Below are 23794 nucleotides of genomic sequence, written 5' to 3'. Positions count from 1 at the left end.
GAGAGAGAGGGAGAGAGAGAGAGAGAGAGATCGCGTCGCCTGTGCCTGTCGCGCCGCCATAGCCCGTCCACGTCGTCGCCTACAGCCGCTGTTTCGCCGTCGTCCGTCGCCTGCCCCTGCCGTTCCGTCGCCTGTCGCCCGCGGCTGCAGTCCTGTCGCCTGTCGCCCGTCGCCCACGGCTGCTGTTCCGTCGACCGCCGCCCGTCGCCGGCCTCTGTTGTTCCGTCGCCCGCGGCTGCCCTTGCCGCCCTGTTCCGCAGCTTCCACACTCCGTCGGGCGCGACTGAGCCCCCCGCCCTGCTGCTGGACAGCCCAACGTCAACGGCCCCTGCCCTGCTGTCGTCTGCCTGTGTGGTGGGCTCTGCACCAGCACTTGGCTCGTTTGCCCACTGTGTTTAGGGTTTCTGCTGACGAGGCCCCTACCCTGTGCCCCCGATTATCCCGCGCTGCCGTCGACTGCCAGATCTGTGTTCCACCCTCAGGCCCTCGCACGGTTAGGGTTGCGCCCTGCCCCACGTGTTCTTGGGACAGGCCTCGACTCAGGCTGACAGATAAAGCTCGGGTTTCATTGGCTGTGTTTGTGGAATCTGTCCTTGGACAGCTCCACTGTACAGGAAAGAAAGAGAGCAAGAGCGAGAGAGAGAGCGCGAACGAGACGACAGCAGTATGGCTGGCCTGGATATGGATTTTCTCGACCAGACGGTGGCAGCCCTTGGCCCTGATTCCGATGCAGAGGAGACAGAGGATATGGTGCCATGCACGGAGGAGCTGCCTCCGGGTTCTGATCTGCCAGGCTCTGAACTGCCGCCTGCTGGCAAACGCTCCAAGCACACTTCTGATGAGCCAATGGGTCCTCAGGAACGTTCCTATGCGCAAGTGGCCTCTGATCCTGTGGATTCGCAGGAAATCGACTGGGAGCATTTGCTAGACTTTGCCAATACCCTGCTTGGCGACTATGTCCAGCATAATACTGAATCTTTTTCTGAAGCAGGAACGGATGATGTGCTGGAAGCTACGGTGGACCCTAAATCAGTCTTGAGATCTTTCTCGGTTTTTTATGATCGTGCAGTTATCCTTTTCTTCACTGGTAGGATCCCGGTGCTGTCACATATTCGCCAGTGGATGCACCATTTATTGCAGGGGGAATGTGTTGAGGAGATCTTCCTTGGACCCCGCGGCTTTTATGAGGTGCTGTTGAAATCAGAACTGCATCGAGCTGAGCTCCTGTCCAAGTTGCCACTATTCTTTGATCGCCGCCTGGTTCATGTTGTACCATGGCGTCCCATGGCTGACTTCCAGCGTCTGCTTCAACGAGAATGCCCGGTGTGGGTGGAGGTGGAAAATTGTCCGGCGGTCTATTGGCCAATGTTGAAGGACGCCATGGCAGTTGTGGGCACGGTGCTGGTCCCCCCAAGCCTCAGGGCAATGAACTGGAACCGTTTATGCATGTTATGGGACACGGCCAGGAAAAGGCCCGCCTGGCTTCGCCTCAGTTGTTCAGGCATGCACCCGCTGCATTTTCGCTTGAAATGGGGCAACTTTGCGGGGCACTGCTTTTCATGTGGGAAATTGGGACATTTCATGGCTGAATGCCCTGAAAGGCAACCGTCTGTGGAGGATGCACAGGTTATGCTGCCCAAGGACGACATGGTGCTTGATGTTCCGCCCCAGGAAGTCATGGATAAAGGCAAACAACAGGTCCTGGGTTTGGATTCCCGTCGCATGGACTGGATTGAGGCACGTCCCAAAAAAGGTAAAAAGTTGGATGCCGGCCTGGCAGATCCTGGGCCTCCTGTTTCCCACGACTCCGTGCGCACGTATACGCGCAGAAAAGAAATGGTCACTTCACAGCAGGCTCGGCGCACTACGGCCCCGTCGGCCCCCCGTAATCAGGCTCCAAGGAAAGTCTATACTGATGGTCCCAAAGGCCCTCCTGCTAAGCTGGCTTTTGATACCAAAGGTAATGTCATTACTCCCTGGGATCGGCGTTATCCCCGCCCCACTCCCAAGGCAGTGGATTTACCCTCTACCTCTAAAGCAGGTCGCCAGAATTCCTTTGCAGTATTGGCTGATTTTCTGGATGAGGGCGTCCTGGATGCTCTCGCGGAAAAGGTGAAATCGAGGCAACAGGTGCCTCGTTCCTGACTTTCTTTTTTGAAGAGATATGAAGCTAGCCACATGGAATGTGTGAGGCATTTGCTCTCGCCATAAGCAACATGCCATGTGGACCGTCTTGCATGAAAATCGGTGGGATGTATTGTGTGCAGTTGAGCACAAAAGTCACGGTGAAGCAGGGAAAGTTGTGGACTGTCATGGATTCCGTCTGTTTTATGCAGGCTCCCATGCTACGCGCTATTCGGGCGTGCTGATGATTGTCCATGAGAAATATCAGCCTGTCCTTATTAAAAATGATGTGCAGGGCCGCTTTCTGGTTATCGAAGTCTTATTTGAAGGCGAGATTTTATGGTTACTGGGCCTCTATGCGCCGAATGATCCCGCATCCCGACGGGATCTTTGGTCCACTTTGCAGGCCTCCATGTCACGTGGCCGAAGGGGGCTTTTGATGGGAGATTTCAATATGTGTATTCACTCTTCTCAGTCCACTTCAGCGCATTCGGTCATGGATGCGCCGGAAAGCCGAGTGTGGAATTCCTTTGCTTTACATGTTCTTAAGCAGGATCTTTGGTCCTGGCTTCACCCTTCCTTTGCGGGGTTTACTTTTCATTCTGCACAATATGCAACTACTTGGTCGCGGCTGGACAGAATGTATATCATGCAGGGGGACGATTTTCTTCCCAAGATGCTGGAAATGAAGGTCTTGCAGCAGTATGCGTTGCGAATCATTTCCCCCTTCAGCTGGAGATGCGGGCACAATCTATTGCACCTTTTATGCAGTTGCTGGATAGGCTCCCGTTACGTTTCAACTCCTCTTATTTGAAGCATCCCATATTTCAGGGCTATATGCAGCAATTGATCGACAGGTTCTTATTGGACTTCGCCTCTGAGGGATTGCCTTCATTTGCTCGGTTGCTCTCTAATGTACGGCGTCTTGCTCGGCAGTATGGGATCCACCATGCATCGCTTTGTCGCCGTCGTCGATCTGCAGCAGAGGAGCTACTGGCTTTGGTCCGCGCCTTGCTCCTGGATTCCCCAGATGATGATTTTCTACTGTCATTGGAGAGGCGTTTGGCCCATCTTCTTCAAGTATTTCAGTTAAAATCTTATCAGCAAGCCAAGTTGAATACCTTGACTGACACATTGCAAGATAGTGCCTGCCAGTCTCATAAGTTCTTTCGCGCCCTGCATGCGTCTCCGGCGCGTGACAATATGACCAGACTCCAGGATCCGGAGGGTCGCATGGTCACTGACCCGCAGACCATTGTCAATATGTGCAGAAATTATTTTATGGATCTCCTTGGTTCTTCTCCCTCCCCTTCTACCCAGGTTACGCATGCCCGCGCGGTCTTCTATCATCTGGTCCGTCAGCAGGTTCCATTGGATATGCAAGCCACTTTGGAGGCGGATATTTGCGAGGAGGAGGTCATGGATGTTTTGTTGCACCTGCCGACGGATAAAAGTCTTGGCTGGGATGGTCTCACTAATGAATTCTTTCAGAGCTCAGCCACTCAGTTGGTGAAGCCATTGGTGGTCTTGTTTCAGCAGGTTTGGGAAACGAGGGTTATGCCCTCCTCATGGAAAGAAGGCCTTATCAAACTGATTCCAAAGGTCCCTTCACCGTCAAAGCTGCAACACTGGAGACCAATCTCTTTGATGGGCTCCATGTACAAAATCTACTCCAAAGTGCTGGCGAATCGGCTTCACAAGCACCTTCTCACTATTGTGCATCCTCTCCAATATGGTTTTATTAAGGGCCGCAACATTCTGCATAATATCTTAAATGTGCAAATGGCTATTGACTATGCGCGACACTCCGGTCAGGAAGTGGTATTGATTCAATTGGACTTGGAAAAGGCGTTTGATTATGTGGACTGGTCTTTCATTGCAGATCTCATGTCTGCTATGGGCTTTGGCACCCGAATGTCCCGATTGATCTACACCATCAGTGTTGCGGCTTCATCCAGAGTTATGCTCAATGGTGGGGTTACTGAGCCCTTTGTCCTTGCACGCTCAGTCAGACAGGGTTGTCCTCTGAGTCCGCTCTTTTTTGCCCTGGCGACGCACCCGGTCCTTTCAATGTTATCCTCCATGGCAGATTCGGCTCAGCTGGCAGGGCTGTCTCTTCCGTTGGGCCACCACTTCATTAGCCAATCTTTGGCTGATGACACCTTTATGATTTTGCAGGCGGACAGGGACAACATTCGCAAGGCATTAGATGTGTGGACGCTTTTTGATCAAGCCTCTGGACTTCGCATTAATGCCTTTAAGTCCGCCATTCTCAGTTGCACGGAGCCTGATTTACAGTCATTAGGCTGGCAAGGCCAGGTGGTTTCCCGTGGCTCTATTGTCAGACATCTTGGATACCCAGTGGGGGTGGATGTACGGCCAAAGGACCTGCTGGACTGGATTTCACAAAAACTGGCGGCAAAGTTTATGTATTGGAAGTCGCAAGCGTGGCCTTTCCATGTCCGCCTCAAAGTGGCTCAATCAATTATGCTCCCAATGCTATCGTATTTCTTGCCATTGTTGCCCTGGACGCCTACTACTTTGAAGCCTCTCACTCACCCCATCCGTTTCATGCTATGGAAGAAGGATTCTCTGTAGGCAGGCATTTCTTGGATTTCATGGTCGCATACATGTACCCCTAAGCGCATGGGTGGTGGAGCTCTTTTGGATGCAGAACATCATATGCTGGCTCTCCGTTGGTCCCTTTTTCGGGCCATGTGTGTGGATCATCACCCGTGGACTATCATAGCCCGTTATTTCCTTGAGGACGGCGGGCTCTGCCATGGTAACACCCGGCTTCGGGCCTCCTGGTGGCATGTCCTTAATGCTGATTCCCGTTTTTCCAGCTCCTCTTTCCCCTTGTTACAGCACTTGGTCGACTCTTGGAAAGTGGTGCTCAAAAAGGCCCGGTGGCACCCGGTAGGGGACCGCTTGCAAACTAACTCCTTTCAGCTGGAATTGTTGGCAGTATCGAGACTCCTTTCATGGGAAGACAAACATCAGCTCAGACTGCGATTTAACCGCATGGCCCGTTTAGGTGTGACGTCGGTTGCGGATGCTACCCTTGCCACGCGCAATGTCCTCATATCCTTTCGGACTGCTAGGCGACTTTTCAAGATCCCGCGCGGATACCGTGATTTATGGGGAAAGCTGTCGGCGGAGCTTCAGGGCAGGCAACCCTTTCCTGCCCTGGCTATGGATCGCCCTTGGCAGGACTGGGACCTTGCAGGCCGATTGAGTCTGGAAAAGGCCTCTACTAATCAGGTCTACCATCTTCTTATTCAGGATCGCCAATGGCTAGGTGACAAACCTAATACTGTTTGGGGACTGCGGAAATCGCTGACATGGTGGCAGACAACGCTGATGGAGGGCTGGCTGAATAAGGCACCTTTCAAATGCAAGGTCTTTCTTTGGCGGGTAATGATTGGTGGTCTTCCTCTTGCCTCGGCCCTTGCCAAGCGTCGCATCTCCAATGGCACTTGCTTCTTCTGTACCACAACGGCGGAATCAGCTCGACATCGTTTTCTTTCTTGCCCGCTCGCCAAGAATATCTGGTTACTCTTGTCGCACATGTGGCGCATTGTGGTGGGCTCCTCGCTAACTCCTTTCGACTGGGTTTTTGGGCGCCCGAAGTATCCCACACTGCCACAGTTGCATATGAAGATACTATTTCACTTCTTCAGATACTAGGGATACTGGCACATTTGGACCACGCGCAATGCTTTTCTCTTTGATTCGGCCTCTAATGTACCGCGCCATGTTGCCAGGCTTAAAGGCCTCTTGCACTGGCAGTTAGATCTCATCCGACATGCTGACTTGCTCCCTCGGGAGGATTTGCTTCCTTGGCATATGGCAATTGCCTCTGGGTCGTTGCCATGATTCGTGTAACTTTTTAGTACACTACTACTGGGATTTTCCCCACGTTGGCCTAGGGCCCTCGTGCCTTTTGTAATCAGAAAGAGAGAGAGCGAGAGAACTTCTTCTCCTGATGGCTTAGTGTCATCAACTATCTTGTAATCAAGTAATCTTGTATTTTTCGTAATTAATACAATTACCTTTTACGAAAAAAAAAGAGAGAGAGAGAGACGTCGACGGGGTCTGAGCGTGGAGATGGCGGCCGTAAGCGTCCTGCCCCTGCGCCCTCAGACGAAGCCCTAAATCGCCTGCATTGTCGCTGCCTGCCTGCCTGCAAGCGCCCTCCTGCACGCGCGCCTTCCTATGGCAGCGCAGAATCCGCCGTCGACGCCCGTGCCCGCCAGGCCCGTCACCTGCCTCTGCAGCCCGTCGCCTCCTCTGACGCTGTCGTCGCCTGCGGCTGAGCCCCTCACCTGGCGGCCTGTAGGTCCCTCGATTCCGTCCGTCACCCTGCCATCGCCCGCCTAAGCTGCGGGCTCTGCACCTACGTTTCGTCCGTCCGCCCTGCGTGTTAGGGTTTCTGCGGGCGAGGCCCCTGCCCTGCACCCTCGACTATTCCACGTTGCCGTCAACTGCCAGCCCTCTGTTCCACCCTCAGGCCCCTGCTCTGTTGGGGTTCCGTCCTGCCACACGCACTCTTGGGACAGGCCACGACTGAGGCTGACAGGTAAAGTTCAAGTTTCATCGCCTGTGCTTGTGGAATCCTGCCCTTGGACAGCGCCGCTGTACAGAAAAGAACGAGAGAGAGAGAGAGAGAGAGAGAGCGAGAGAGCGCGCGAGCGAGAAGACAGCAGTATGGCTGGCCTTGATATGGATTTTCTTGACCGGACGGTGGCAGCCCTTGGCCCTGATTCCGATGCAGAAGAGCCAGAGGATATGGTGCCATGCACGGAGGAGCTGCCTCCAAGTTCTGAATTGCCGGGTGCTGAACTGCCGCCTGCTGGCAAACGCTCCAAACATACTTCTAATGAGCCAATGGGTCCTCAGGAACGTTCCTATGCGCAAGTGGCCTCTGATCCTATGGATTCGCAGGAAATTGACTGGGAGCATTTGCTAGACTTCGCCAATACTCTGCTTGGCGATTATGTCCAGCATAATAATGAATCTTTTTCTGAAGCGGGAACGGATGATGTGCTGGAAGCCACGGTGAACCCCAAATCAGTCTTGCGATCCTTCTCGGTATTTTATGATCGTGCGGTTATACTTTTCTTCACTGGCAGGATCCCAGTGTTGTCGCATATTCGCCAGTGGATGCACCATTTATTGCAAGGGGAGTGTGTTGAGGAGATCTTCCTTGGTCCTCACGGCTTTTATGAGGTGTTGTTGAAATTGGAAACGCATCGAGCTGAGCTCCTGTCCAAGTTGCCACTATTCTTTGATCGCCGCTTGGTCCATGTGGTGCCCTGGCGCCCCATGGCCGACTTCCAGCATCTGCTTCAACGAGAATGCCCGGTGTGGGTGGAAGTGGAAATTTGTCCGGCGGTCTATTGGCCAATGTTGAAGGATGCGATGGCGGCTGTGGGAACAGTGCTGGTTCCCCCAAGCCTCAGGGCAATGAACCGCAACCGTTTATGCATGTTATGGGACACGGCCAGGAAAAGGCCCACGTGGCTTCGCCTCAATTGTTCAGGCATGCACCCTCTGCATTTTCGCTTGAAATGGGGCAACTTTGCGGGACACAGCTTCTCATGTGGTAAACTGGGGCATTTCATGGTTGAATGCCCTAAAAGGCAACCGTCTTCGGAGGATGCGCAGGTGGTGCTGCCCAAGGATGACATGGTGCTTGATGCCCCACCCCAGGAAGCCCTTCAGTCACCTCATGTCATGGATAAAGGCAAACAACAGGTCCTGGGTTTGGATTCCCGTCGCACTGACTGGATTGAGGCACGTCCAAAAAAAGGTAAAAAGTTGGATGCAAGCCTGGCGGATCCGGGGCCTTTTGCTGCCCAGGATTCCGTGCGCATGTATACGCGCAGAAAAGAAATGGTCACTTCACAACAGGCTGCGCGTACCACGGCCCCGTCTGCCCCCCGTAATCAATCGCCAAGGAAAGCCTATACCGACGGCCCCAAAGGCCCTCCTGCTAAGCTGGCATTTGATACCAAAGGTAATGTGATTACGCCCTGGGATCGGCATTATCCCCGCCCCACTCCCAAGCCAGTGGATTTCCCTTCTACCTCTAAAGCAGGTCGCCCGAATTTGTTTGCAGTATTGGCTGATTTTCTGGATGAGGGCGTCTTGGATGCTCTTGCGGAAAAGGTGAAATCGAGGCAACAGGCGCCTCGTTCCTGACTTCCTTTTTTAAAGATATATGAAGCTAGCCACGTGGAATGTGCGAGGCATTTGCTCTCGCCATAAGCAACATGCCATGTGGACCGTCTTGCATGAGAACCAGTGGGATGTGTTGTGCGCAGTTGAGCACAAAAGTCATGGTGAAGCAGGAAAAGTTGTGGATTGTCATGGCTTCTGTCTGTTTTATGCAGGCTCCCATGCTACGCACTATTCATGCGTGCTGATGATTGTCCATGAGAAATATCAGCCTGTCCTTATTAAAAATGATGTGCAGGGCCGCTTTCTGGTTATCGAAGTCTTATTTGAAGGAGAGATTTTATGGTTATTGGGCCTCTATGCTCCGAATGATCCCGCATCCCGCCGGGATCTTTGGTCCACTTTGCAGGCCTCCATGTCCCTTGGCCGAAGGGGGTTTTTGATGGGAGATTTCAATATGTGTGTTCACTCTTCTCAGTCCACCTCAAGGCATTCGGTTATGGATGCGCCGGAAAGCCGGGTGTGGAATTCATTTGCTTTGCACGTACTCAAGCAGGATCTTTGGTCGTGGCTTCACCCTTCTTCTTCAGGGTTTACTTTTCATTCCGCACAATATGCAACTACTTGGTCGCGGCTGGACAGAATGTATATCATGCAGGGGGACGATTTTCTTCCTGAGATGCTGGAAATGAAGGTCTTGCAGCAGTATGCGTTGTCGGATCATTTCCCCCTCCAGCTGAAGATGCGGGCACAATCTATTGCACCTTTTAGGCAGTTGCTGGACCGGCTCCCTTTACGTTTCAACTCCTCTTATTTGAAGCATTCAATTTTTCAAGGCTATATGCAGCAATTGATTGAGAGGTTCTTATTGGACTTCCCTTCTGAGGGCTTGCCTTCATTTGCACGCTTGCTCTCTAATGTATAGCGGGTTGCTCGGCAGTATGGGATTCATCGTGCCTCGCTTTGTCGCCGTCGTCGATCTGCAGCAGAGGAGTTACTGGCTTTGGTCCGTTCCTTGCTCCTCGATTCCCCGGATGATGATTTTCTGCTGTCATTGGAGAGGCGTTTGGCCCATCTTCTTCAAGTATTTCAGTTGAAATCTTATCACCAGGCCAAGCTGCATAACTTGACTGACACATTGCAAGATAGTGCCTGCTAGTCTCATAAGTTCTTTCGAGCCTTGCATGCGTCTCCGGCTCGCGACAATATGACAAGATCCAGGATTCGGAGGGTTGCATGGTCACTGATCCGCAGACCATTGTCAATATGTGCAGAAATTATTTTATGGAACTTCTTGGTTCTTCTCCCTTGCCTTCTAGCCAGGATACGCATGCCCGCTCGGTCTTCTATCATCTGGTCCGCCAACAGGTTCCATTGGATATGCAAGTCACTTTGGAGGCGGATATTTGCGAGGAGGAGGTTATGGATGTTTTGTTGCATCTGCCGACGGATAAAAGTCCTGGCTGGGATGGTCTCACTAATGAATTCTTTCAGAGCTCGGCCACACAGTTGGCAAAGCCATTGGTAGTCATGTTTCAGCAGGTTTGGGAAACAGGGGTCATGCCCTCCTTATGGAAAGAAGGCCTTATCAAACTGATTCCAAAGGTCCCTTCGCCGTCAAAGCTGCAACACTGGAGACCAATCTCTTTGATGGGCTCCATGTATAAAATCTACTCCAAAGTGCTGGCAAATCGGCTTCACAAGCACCTTCCCGCTATTGTGCATCCTCTCCAATATGGTTTCATTAAGGGCCGCAACATTCTGCATAATATCTTGAATGCGCAAATGGCTATTGACTATGCTCGACACTCCATTTAGGAAGTGGTATTGATCCAATTGGACTTGGAAAAGGCGTTTGATTATGTGGACTGGTCTTTCATTGCAGATCTCATGTCTGCTATGGGCTTTGGTACCCGAATGTCCCGATTGATCTATACCATTAGTGCTGCGGCTTCATCCAGAGTTATGCTCAATGGTGGGGTTACAGAGCCCTTTGTCCTTGCACGCTCAGTCAGACAGGGTTGTCCCTTGAGTCCTCTTTTCTTTGCCCTGGCGACTCACCCGGTCCTTTCAATGTTATCCTCCATGGCAGATTCGGCTCAGCTGGCAGGGCTGTCTCTTCCGTTGGGCCACCACTTCATTAGCCAATCTTTGGCTGATGACACCTTTATAATTTTGCAGGCGGACAGGGACAGCATTCGCAAGGCATTGGATGTGTGGACGCTTTTTGATCAGGCCTCTGGGCTTCGCATCAATGCCTTTAAGTCAGCCATTCTTAGTTGCACGGAGCCCGATTTACAGTCATTAGGCTGGCAAGGCCAGGTGGTTTCCCGTGGCTCTATTGTCAGGTATCTCGGATACCCATTGGGGGTGGATGTACGGCCAAAGGACCTGCTGGACTGGATTTCACAAAAACTGGCGGCAAAGTTTATGTATTGGAAGTCGCAAGCGCGGCCTTTCCATGTCCGCCTCAAAGTGGCTCAATCAATTATGCTCCCAATGCTATCGTATTTCTTGCCATTGTTGCCCTAGACGCCTACTACTTTGAAGCCTCTCACTCACCCCATCCGTTTCATGCTATGGAAGAAGGATTCTCTGTAGGCAGGCATTTCTTGGATTTCATGGTCGCATACATGTACCCCTAAGCGCATGGGTGGTGGAGCTCTTTTGGATGCAGAACATCATATGCTGGCTCTCCGTTGGTCCCTTTTTCGGGCCATGTGTGTGGATCATCACCCGTGGACTATCATAGCCCGTTATTTCCTTGAGGACGGCGGGCTCCGCCATGGTAACACCCGGCTTCGGGCCTCCTGGTGGCATGTCCTTAATGCAGACTCCCGTTTTTCCAGTCCCTCTTCCGCTTTGTTACTGCACTTGGTCAGCTCTTGGAAAGTGGTGCTCCAAAAGGCCCGTTGGCACCCGGGAGGGGACCGCTTGCAGACTAACTCCTTTCAGCTGGAATTGTTGGCAGTATCGCGACTACTTTCATGGGAAGATAAACATCAGCTCAGACTGAGATTTAACCGCATGGCCCGTTTAGGTGTGACGTCGGTTGCGGATGCTACCCTTGCCACTCGCAACGTCCTTGTATCGTTTCGGACTGCTAGACGACTTTTCAAGATCCCGCGCGGATACCGTGATTTATGGGGAAAGCTTTCGTCTGAGCTTCAGGGTAGGCAACCCTTTCCTGCCCTAGCTGTGGATCGCCCTTGGCAGGACTGGGACCTTGCAGGCCGGTTGAGTCTGGAAAAGGCCTCTACTAATCAGGTGTACCATCTTCTCATTCAGGATCACCAATGGCTGGGTGACAAAGCTAATACTGTTTGGGGACTGCGGAAATCGCTGACATGGTGGCAGACAACGCTGATGGAGGGCTGGCTGAATAAGGCACCTTTCAAATGCAAGGTCTTTCTTTGGCGGGTAATGATTGGTGGTCTTCCTCTTGCCTCGGCCCTTGCCAAGCGTCGCATCTCGAATGGCACTTGTTTCTTCTGTACCACAACGGCGGAATCGGCCCGACATCGTTTTCTTTCTTGCCCACTCGCCAAGAATATCTGGTCCCTCTTGTCGCACATTTGGCGCACTGTGGTGGGGTCCTCACTATCTCCTTTCGACTGGGTTTTTGTGCGCCCGAAGTATCCCACACCGCCACAGTTGCATATGAAGATCTTATTTCACTTTTTCAGATTCTGGGGAGGCTGGCACATTTGGACCACACGCAATGCCTTTCTCTTTGATTCGGCCTCTAATGTACCGCGCCATATTGCCAGGCTTAAAGGCCTCTTGCATTGGCAACTAGATCTCATCCGACACTCAGACTTGCTCCCTCGGGAGGATTTGCTTCCTTGGCATATGGCAATTGCCTCTGGGTCGCTGCCATGATTGGTGTAACTTTTTAGTGCATTACTACGGGAATTTCCCACACATTGGCCTAGGGCCTTCGTGCCTCTTGTAATCAGAAAGAGACAGAGAGAGAGTGGCCTAGGGCCTTCGTGCCTCTTGTAATCAGAAAGAGAGAGAGAGAGAGTGAGAGCACTTCTTCACCTGATGGCTTAGTGTCATCAACTATCTTGTAATCAAGTAATCTTGTATTTTTTCGTAATTAATACAATTACCTTTTACCAAAAAAAAAAGAGAGAGAGAGAGAGGACCTCGACACTCCGATTTGCTCCCTCGGGAGGATTTGCATCCATGGCATATGGCAATTGCCTCTGGGTCGTTGCCATGATTGGTGTAACCTATGTAGTGCATTAGTACGGGGATTTCCCACACGTTGGGCTAGGGCCCTCGTGTCTCTTGTAATCATGTCATCATGTAATCTTGTACCTTTTTCGTAATTAATACAATTACCTTTTACGAAAAAAAAAAAAAAAAGAGAGAGAGAGGACCAGTAAATGAGAGAGGAAATAGCATTTGCAGGTTGTAGGACATCAGATACAGCAGTTTTCTGGCTCAAAATACCTCCAAATCATGTCCCATGCTGTCCCAGATGCTCGAGATGCTTTTGTTTATTGTCAAAGAGGTCAAGAATGCTGCCAGTTGCTGTATTTTGGTGATCTCAGTTGTCAAATGCCTAACTGCATCAGCCACCCAGTCCAGAAGCCTCACCCTCTATTGTGCAACCAGCCCAATCTGCCCCCAACTGGCTGCTCCAGCCTTGTATGGTATGTTCTCCCTGAGAGTCAAGTGTCAGACCTTCCCATGTATAACTCAGCCTCTAGAACTGAATTTCCAAAAATTAGTAATTGTGGAAAACGAAAATTTCTTGGCCCTACCCATGAATTGGCCATTGTCCAGCCTAATTTTAATTCCTCAGCCCACGAAATTGAAGTGTTGAAACTTTTTACCTTTAATCCAAGGCATAAATGTTTTGATTCTCTAAATCCCATGCCACCAAAAGTCATTTCCAAGGGCATATAATGTATTTGGCCAATTTGGCACTACCCACCCACTGGCACTTGCCCACCACAACTTATACTGATGTCCCCCATTGCCGAAGCTAGGGTTTGCTTGTCATAGTGACCCACATTCCACTTATTCACACATGCAGCACACATGTGCACAACTTAATTATTCCAATGAAGTTAAAAATTCACAACCCTATGACACTATATAGCCTCTAAGTGATAATGGTGTTGTGTTCATCTCCCATCAGTTCCTGAGTTCCTACAAGTGCATGGTATATAATGCCCGCTCGCCTCTACCAACTCTCCTTTCAAAGTGAAGCAGTGGAGTTGCAAGCACAAGAAACACAATTATGAATATTGCCTCTGCTTTTGTACATGACCTTCCAAATCACCTTTGATCACAAGTTGCCCACACCTTTGTATACAAACACCACAATTCCAGTGCACAATGGAGTAACACTTGCATCATTGGAGGCCATACTTACATGTATACTCCCAATGATAAGCCAAGAAAGCTTCAACCAAGCTCAAACCTATCTTTGTGGGCTGCTCTTCTAAACCAAAGGTCTACAGGGTATTTGATACAAAGATATGCTTAGATTTACATAGAGAAAACACTCAAAGTGCAGGACAATGACTAAAATATAGTGAACTCAAACAAGTACACAAAAGAAAGAAGAACGTAATGAACCAAGGAATGAATGTGATACAGACGAAGGGAGCTCAACAAACAGAGATTGTCCAGAAGTCACTTTCTCATGGGAGTAGACTGAGGGATTGTCAAAAAGTGTCCTCCAAGAACAGATTCCAAGTGCAGCAAAATCACCAATCCTCGTGTGGAAGAAGTAGACTAGAGCTGATGGTGATGAAAATGCAGCAGCCAAGGGCCAGTTGATGTAGTAGATGATCATGTGGCGAAGCTGGCAGGCAAAAAAGCAGCCTCCTAGAGATGCAATTGTCAGTAGACGATTGCTGCAGTAGATGATGCCAGTGCTGGACAGCAGCCTGGAACCAAAAAAAGCAGCCTCCAAGGAAGGGAGATGGATGGCAACAGCATCCAGATGATGAAGATGACTGCTGATGCAGAAATATAGGGCTGAAGCAGCAAGCAAAAACTGTTGAAGACCAGCAAAGGCTAGGCGACACAACATGGGGCTGGTGACAGGATCCAAGGAGAAGATATAGAAGACTGATCAGCTTTATATGACCAAATGCTGTTGGTTCCCACCCAGTAGGACTTGGTGCAACAACAAGTTCAGAACTTACTATTTTACTTCCAACTCAGACTATAATACCTCCTCTAACTTCTACACTAAAGTAAGTGAGGGTTGAACAATTTAAGATATGTAGAACGACTAGCAAGATGTTCGGTCTCTCTTTCGCTCTCCCTTTCGCTCTCTCTTTCGTGTATGCGTGCAAAATAACGCACCTTGGGTCACCTCAACTCTACCCAACAAGAATGTGGTGCTTGGAGTTCACATCCATAACCCCCTGCAATCCTTTTGCGCATGCATGAAGACACTGCATCCTGCTGAAATGAGCAACAAATGACCTTCAACCATGAAAAGCCTTAAGTAATTCTTACCTTGAATTGCCACTCTAGAAGACCCATAGCCATTGTGAACTACAAATAGAAAATGCCTCATTCAAAAAAAAAAAGTTAGCCTCATGTGCCCAAGCATCATTTGATCCATCTCCACAAAGTCCTGTCTTTCCCTCAACCACAACCATGTCTAATGTACCACGAGACCTGGAAGAGGTTAAATAAATTGGCTTTGAGGTATTTACAAACGCAGCATCTCCAGCAGTTTTGAGAAGACAACTGACAGCCAACAAAGATGTGCAAAAATGGTTACAAATCTAAAGTGCAATTTGAACTAGCATATTCAGCACTTGATATACTTGGAAGTAGGCCTTTGAATTCACTCTATACATAAGGTAGAATAGAGAAGACAAAGAGGAAGAGGAGGAGATAATGACCAACAGGAATACAAATCAAAGTAAAAATCAGACAAGAGGATGAGATGAGACAAAAAGTAAGATCATAATGCACAAAAAGTGAAGTACAAGTATTCAACCATGAATTCCTGATGCATAAGAAGACATCATTCATTGTTACCAGGTAGGTGAAAAGTATAAGTATTCAACCATGACCCCAGTAGGTGCAGTAAACTTCATTGCCGCAAAATGATTCCAACAGTGATTCTAGACAGGGCAGAAGCATCCATACAGTTAGTACTTTAGAGACATTGTCTTTTCTTCCTACTTGACTCTTCCAAGTGTGCAAACTGTATTTGGACATTGTTCCATGACCATGCAGTGTAAAAAGCTCCATGACAAATCAATGGAAGAGTTGAGCTGGGAAGCTTGCTCTCTACGCTGCAGGTCACACTCATTCTTCTTCGTACAAGGTCATTTGGCCCATATTGCAAACAAGGCAGAAACAATAACTAGCTTCAAGCCATTTTTCTACATCTTACTGAGAGAAAGTGAAACCTACACGTTTAGCATCAGCCCCTTTGAAACATAATGCACTCACATGTACCTTCCATTTAAAAGGAACACACGTCTCACAAACAGATGTCAGTTCAAAGAAAAACAAGGAATATATGTACAAACTACTACCTCCATGCCCATCTTGTGAGCTTCCCTAACAAGTGTTTTAAACTCATTGATTGCAGCAAGACCACAGTTCTTGCTTCCTGATGCTGCATATCGAATCATTGGTGAAAAGAAATTGAGGGTAGAATAACCCCAAAAGTTCATCCTGCAGACAGATATAAAATAAGTTTGTTGGATTGTTAGACTGAGAGATCATGATTTTATCAGGTCAATCAATACGTTTAGTAGTAGATTGTGTACTTATAATCACCCATTATTCTATTGTAGGAGTAGTATTCCAGCTCATTGAACTCATGACATGGCATGAGCTCAATCGCATTGATTCCAAGTTCCTGTGGAAAGTAAAGATGAGGAGGTAAGGGAGAAGGTATTATGAAGATTTTCAGCTTCAAATGCACACATTAACTTCAGGTTTTTTTAATAAATGGCCATCAAATTGAACAAACCTTGAGGTGACTAAGCTTTTCTACCAGCCCCATGTAAGTGCCTGGGTGTTTGACATTGCTAGATTTATGGCGTGTAAACCCTCGAACATGCAACTCATAGATAATGAGATCTTTTTGCTGGAGACATGGACGCACATCTCCCTCCCAATCGAAAGGCTAAGTTTCATGAACGCACAAAACCAAGGTAAATGTTTTGAAACATAATTTGATTCTTAAAATCATCAAAGAGCTTATGCAAGATGGTAACTCTTGAATCTTCCTTAGCACACTTCTCCCAATGCCTTTAAAGAATTGCCATAAATAGTCCAATTCTTGCACTCACATCATGAACTACATAGGCAAACAAGGAAATCCAAATGTCTTCAAATGCTTGCATGCACTCATGCAATCGAAGCACTTAAGCTTTCAAACATCAAGAAAGGTATTATAAATGAAAATAAATTCATCAAAGAATGCACTTCTGGTTTTATTTCCCAATGATATGCTTCGTTAACTACTACTGGACAACCCTTGTGTCTGCATAGAAAAATGTGTTAAGAGCACTACAAATCTTACCCATTTTACACAACTTCTAAGGACCCTCTATCCAAGTTGGCACATCCTTTTGTGCATAGAAATTCAAACCTAATATTCTAGTTTAAATCTTAAGCTAAAAATGCATTAATTTGACTTAAACAGTCCCAAAACGCACTTAATTAATGAAGAAACCTTCTTATTTTAGAAAGAAACATGATCCTAGAGAGTTATTGTGCCCTACATGCAAAACCCTAATTTGGGTGCCCCAAAGTTTCTATAAATAGGCATGCAGCCCACCACTCTCCCTTAATCTCATTTTTGCAGGTTTTAGGAGCCGCATCTATGCTGCCCCACACCCTATTTGCAGAGGACATTGCAATCAAAGCCTTCTCTCACAATCTGCTATCATCTGACGCCTAATTCCAACATCTATACCTGTCACCAACCTCCTAGAGCTATCAACATCATTAGAGAACTTGTGTTTGTTGTTGCCAGGGCAAGTCACCATCAGTAGGAGCTATCGCCATCATCATCCTACTTGTGTTTGCACTTAATCTCTCTTCTTTAGCTATCGCCATCAGTATCTTCACTGTCGCCATCAATTTTCACATGTCGCCCAACACAATAAGCTTGCATTTACCTGTTTTGCACAATCACTAGTTTTTCCTCTCCTTAAGTACTTGCATTTTTTGTCTTTCTCTCTCCTCATTGCTTGTCTACATTAGATCCAACCTCTCTAGCTGTGTTTGCTGGTGTTCGATACACGAAGACTACCTTGCCGCATTTCAGGATCTATTTTAGAGTACAATACACTCTCCAACTCATAACCTGTGCCTTGATCCCAGAGATACAGAGTTTGAGGTTTAAAATTCACTGCATAGTATGTTTGTTGCATGAGCATTGTATATTCAGTAGTCATTCACTTCATTGTTCATTGTGTTCACTATGTTTGAGTTATCCTAACCCTAATTGTGTTTTGTGTTTATCAGTATGTGTTTTGTCGTACGATTGGTTGTGTTTTCTACATTTAGAGGATTTTTTCACATGGTATAAGAGCTAGGTGCTCTCTAAGAAACCTTGGCCTTTGATCGAAAAGCTCATCTAGGAAAGCTAGAATAATAGAAGAGTCAGATGACTTCGAACAAATTACACCACTGCTCGAGTCTCCACAATCAAACATAGACAAAAACAATCAGAAGTGGGCCTCCCGGCTTGCTACTGCCCGATTTGACATGAAGTACCATGGAGTCCACATACCATATCAGATTTCTACCGCTGAGTATGATCTCATCCTTATGCGTAGGGCTCACTAGGAGGTTGACGGTAAGCCTGAGTTATCTCCTTTAGATTCGGTGCATAGAACTAATGATCTTGTAGGATCTTCGAAATCTCCACTACAGATTGGCCATCTGTAAGTGGAACCTAGATTAGATTACACATCACTTCCACAGTATATATTTTCTCCAATTCTAGGTATGAACCCTATTATGTCAAATTCTATGCTAATTGATTTTGTATTTTCTATTGGATCTCGTCAAGAAGGGACTTTTCAAAATAACCTTTGGTTTCTAAGTGATGAGGAAGACATGTATTTCTTTATGAACTCAAAACTAGGTAAGAAGCTGAAAGAAGAACTTGTAAATATTCATTTCCTTCCTTTTCCTTCAAATAATTTTATTTCTCATGGTCAATTTGAAGTATGTGATCTTCATCCAATGCATTGAATGGACAAAAGAAACCAACCATGTTTCCCACAACACCACCAATTATTAATCCATGTGGGCTCCCATCCATCCCTCCCTTATCTTTGCTACACCTTCCTTTCCACTTCCATTAAGTGCACCACATTTATCCCCACATACCACACCGGGGGGTTTTACACATTTAGGTGCAACCTTTAGGACCTCTACATATTCGTTTTCGGGTGGTGTATAAGTGACGGAGGCTCGCCCTCCCACACACTTTTAAGTTATCCCTCTGGGAGTGCCTCCTATACATACTTGAGTGTGAATCGTGCGGTATCACAATTTGCCTCCATGGCATTACCTAGTAGACCATCCGGTCATTATCTTGTGCCCCAGCCCCGACATTTGAATAGAGCCATTGTGTCGCAATGCCTCCACCTCCACCTACGGTATCGTATGGACCTATGTCCGTTTCAGTACCTTTGCCGCAATCGGCACTCAATGGACATTAGTAACCTATTTCTGCCTATCCACCATTACCCCTTCCTCTTACTTATCCACCACCACCAACTTATCCTCGATTTTACCCCACCTATCCATCTTCAAGGACACCTGGGTTTAGCTTCTCATTTGCCAAGCATGCTTTTAGTGACAAGACTGGTTTCAATAGGTCAAACTATACCACTTGGTCCAATTTGATGAGGTATGTCTTAGACTCTTAGAACCTGTGGGATTTGGCACAGGGGTTGGAATCCCAACCTAATAAGGTCATTTGCTCATGGAAGGCTTGTAATGCCTCCACTATTTTTGAGCTTACATAGGGCTTATTGCTTGAGTTTCACTCTCAACTTTAGCATTTCGACTTACTATCTCAGCATTGGGCACACTTGACTAACTGATATGTGGCTCGAGATAGGACTAGGTCATGTCAATTTGGATCATGAGCTTCAAAATTTTAAAATCACTGACAAGGATGACTTGAAAGTCAAGTTAGCTGAGTATCGGCATCTCCTCGCAAAGTTCTCAACCACAAGGGCTCCTAAGCCCTCTAATGATCAAGTTACCCTGTTCCTTAACAAGCTGCCTAGAAAATATTTTCATTTTGTGCAACAAGTGATTTCACAACCTTAGATATCCACATTTTATGAGTTTGAATGTCAGTTATTGCATTACACACGGTTATTCATAGCATGTCCTCGATAGAGAGGGCTCTTGTTGCATCTTTTGAGAGGGGGAAACATGGCAAGGGCACACAAAACTTGAATCAAAATTAAAATTAAAACAAGGCTAGTGAATCCCAAGGAACCACTCAATCTACTCTTAAACCTGGATGGCAGACTATACCTAAGCAGAATAGGTATCGTCAACATTGTCAAAAGGCTCGCCATTATAACAACGAGTCTTGATCTAAGGCATGAGACACACAACCAAAATTCAAGAATCAAACCCCCACATCCCAGTCGGGCAACCCCCAGGAGGGGAAGCAGGGTAGTGGTAACCCCCAACAAGGGCAATCCAGAGGCCAAACCCACATTGCCACCGGTCAACCATCATAGTTGGCGAACTACCCAACTCCAGAGGGTTTGTCTAACTAGTCTGTAGAGGCCCACATCATCTCCTTAGAGACATCGGATGCAAGTCTTATTCACATCTTTAAGTTGCCTCTTGATGAGATTCTTACAAAGGCCCACTCATCACAACCAAGCACCTCAGCACCTATTTGGCTTGTGGATAGTGGAGTTTTCCATCACATGACTCCTATAGGGGACATTTTCCTTTCCTAACCCCCTGCAACTAGAAGTGTCTTCGTAGGAAACAACTCCTCAATCAAGATTCAGCTCCAAGGTCGCATCAATTTTCCCACTAACCAAGGTCCGGATCTCGCTTCGTTGGATGATATCTATCATGTCCCCTAACTTGGGGTATACTTGTTATCCATTCAACAACTTTTCCAATTGGGACGAGCAATTTTCTTCACCGCAACCACAATCGAGGTCCTAGACTCTCAGATTGGTTTTGTGATTACTCAAGGCAAGGCACAACCTAATGACCTTTACCACATAATACATTTTCTTACCAAGCCAACTACCTATGATTTAGAGTTCCATCGCTTCTAGGACTTGGCCACCACATGGGAGCCTATGGAATCTGAGTGTCATTAGCATTTTTTCTTAGGACATCTTGGCTATGACTCTCTTTATGAGTTGTTGCGTCAGGAGATGGTTGAGAACCTTCCACACCTACAACTATCTTGTGAGGTCTATAAAGCATGGCAGCTAGGTAAGTAGCATTGTACACCCCTTCCCTCAGCAATCTATCACTCGTATTGTGGAATCCCTTAGGTTCACTCATGTAGATCTTTGTAATCCCATATCCACTGCTACCTTAGATGGCGCGCTATATTTCTTTTTTATAGTGGATGATTTTCTAAGATACATGTGGATGTACTTCCTAAAGCACAAGTCAGATGCCTTCACTTATTTTAGTACTTGGGTATTGTTGATTTATAACTAAACTAGTTGTCATATGGGTACTATGAGGAGTGATTTTGGTGGTGAGTTTACCTCCCATGAGTTCTTTGAGTTTCTACAGGAGCAAGGCCATGCACAACAGCTCACCTCTACCAACTCCCCTGCACGGAATGGAGTCGTAGAGCATAGGAACCAGACAATCATGAAATATGGCATGCTCTATGCTGTTCGCACCAAAGCTCCTTGAGCACCTTTGGGTTGAGGCTATTAAAATCCGTATGAGGCATTTTTTGGCTCTCGGCCCCTGTTGTTTTTCTTTTCAAAGTCTTTAATAGTTGTGCTTATATGCACACTCCTGATGCCAAGATAGGACAGCTCACCCCTTGACCAGATCTCTTGATCTTTGTAGGCTATTCTTCTGAAGTAAAAGCCTATCGTTTGTTCGATCGTCAAATGACAAGGTGATCATTAAGAGGGATATCATCTTTGATGAGAGGAACATCGTGTAGTCTTCTACACTAGACTCTTTATCCTCCCCTCCGCTCATATCATTTCAGATCATGCCTACTGAGCCAAGTCTATTGCCCACTCTTGACCTTCCTACAAATACTTTAGCTCCCAGGCCTCCTCCACAAGACCCATTACCTTGTTGGTATCAACAGACAATGCGAGATTCGGGGATCCTTCCACTAGATTCCACTTCAAAGGGCCCTAGAAGGTCTATTCGGCTCACCCCTCAGGCTTCATATGCATTGTTGTTTACAACTAATTACATTGCACATTCTAAGCCGGATAGTTGGCAAGAAGCTCTCCAAGACCTCTGTGGCATGAGGCCATGGAGAAGGAACTGGATAGTATTGATCGAAATGGGACTTGGACATTGGTGGATATCCTTATCACAAGCCGATCATTGGGACAAAGTGGATTTTTAGAACCAAGCTAAAGGCTAATGGTACTTTAGACAAATATAAGGCTCACCTTGTAGTGCAAGGTTTCTGGCAAAAGCACGACCTTAACCATGAAGAAACCTTCGCACCTACTGATCAGTTGACATCATTTTATCTATTGGTTGCAGTTGCCACTCACCATGGTTGGTCGATCTATTAGATGGATGTCAAAAGTGTCTTTCTAAATGGTTATTTGAAGGAGAAGGTCTATGTGGAGCAATCTCCTGGCTTTTCTTCTACTAATTAGAATAACAAGATATTTCGCTTGTGAAAAGCTCTTTATGGGCTGAAGCAAAGGTGCAGACCTTGGTACCACATGATGGATGAGTTCTTACAAACTCATGGATACCATTCTAAACCCTATGATCCAAATCTCTATGTACACACCACTAGCACAGGGGTCAACTATATCTTGTTGTACGTTGATGATATCTTATTCACTAGCTCAGATTCTAGGGCCATAGCAGAAATCAAGGCAAAAATTTGCTCTACATTCGAGATGACAGTTGTCTTATTTCTTGGGGATGGAGATTGTTAGATCCAAGGGAAATCTCTTTCTGTCATAGCAGAAGTATGTCCTACAACTAGTGGAACAATATTGCACTGATTAGTGTGAGAGCTGAGGAAGATCGGAGCTTAGCTGAGAATACACAGTTGATAGTGAAGAGAGTGTGAGAGTAGAGGCACAACACCCAATGCAATTTCCAAAGAGTATAATGAAAGTACAAAGTACAACCCTTAAACTTAAGGTTGTTAATATGCATTTACGTCCAAAAGGTGTAAAACACGATAAGTGTTGGAACAAAAAGAGAATATAACTAGGGGAAAAAACCTCTCACAAGGAGAGTAAAAAGTGCCCCAATGTCCTACCGAGGACCACCGACACTCCTCTGTGAGTATAGACATGAGTCAAACCCAACAAACCCCCCTAGAGTGAAGAGTGATTAGTATACAAGGATCATCAACCAAAGGAGATCAAATTTAAACCATTATTCAATGCTTCAAATTTGTCACGAGGAAGAACTTTGGTGAAGATGTCTGCCACATTATTGGTGATAGGACAATAGACAAGGCTGATATCTTGTGCCTATAGCCTCTCTCTGATAAAGTGATAGTGGATCTCTATGTGTTTCGTGTGTGCATGAAACACAGGGTTCCTTGCTACTGCAATGGCACTCTAACTATCAGTAAACAAAGGAGTAGGCTCCATGAGAGATACATCAAGATCAACCAATAAATATCTCAGCCATGCACATTCAATTGTGGTAGTGAGAGTTGCCCTGTATTCAACTTCACAAGATGATGTGGCAATAGTGGACTGTTTCCTGCTAAGCCAAGAGATGCAAGATGAGCCAAGAAAGAAATAGTTTCCACTCGTAGAGTGATGTGAATCAAAATCACCAGCCCAATCTAAATCACTGTAAGCATGTAGTTGCCGTGGTCCCCCCTTGACATAAAGCAATCCAAAAGTCCTAGCCACCTGCAAGTAATAAAAAACACACTTCACGGCTTGCCAATGTGACATGCGTGGGATGTGCATATATCTACTCAAGGGCTGAAATTACAAACTGAATATTTGGCCTTGTGTTGCATAAATAAATGAGACATCCAACTGTTGGAGCATATGTATGGATGTCAAACAAATCACTGTCATCATGCAAGGAGAGCTTGAGTCTAGTCTCCATTGGTGTGCAAATTGGCTTGCAGTCCTATAAGCCAAACCTCTCAAGAAGTCTACCAATATACCTAGACTATGACAATCCAATGCCTCTAGCATCATGAATGAATTGAATACCCAAATAGTAATGCAAGTTGGAGCATATGTATGGATGTCAAACAAATCACTGTCATCATGCAAGGAGAGCTTGAGTCTAGTCTCCATTGGTGTGCAAA

General features: G+C 47.0%; 1 protein-coding gene across 1 annotated transcript in view; it reads right to left on the bottom strand.

Moving 5' to 3' along the window:
* Positions 1-23794, bottom strand: part of ISA1 (isoamylase 1) — a 223980-nt gene that overhangs the window by 148523 nt on the left and 51663 nt on the right. The window contains exons 4-6 of the mRNA XM_087680237.1: positions 16283-16438; positions 16077-16168; positions 15840-15981 (exon numbers count right to left, since the gene is read on the bottom strand). Of these exons, the coding sequence (XP_087536363.1) occupies positions 15840-15981; positions 16077-16168; positions 16283-16438 (390 nt within the window). The remainder of the gene's footprint in view (positions 1-15839; positions 15982-16076; positions 16169-16282; positions 16439-23794) is intronic.

This window comes from Lygodium microphyllum, chromosome 1 (genome assembly GCF_053477565.2).
Source record: "Lygodium microphyllum isolate KBCC chromosome 1, Lygodium_microphyllum_v1.1.10, whole genome shotgun sequence".
Taxonomy (NCBI): Eukaryota; Viridiplantae; Streptophyta; class Polypodiopsida; order Schizaeales; family Lygodiaceae; genus Lygodium; species Lygodium microphyllum.
Note: the sequence above shows the minus strand (reverse complement) of the source record. Positions and strands in the feature narration are given on the sequence as shown.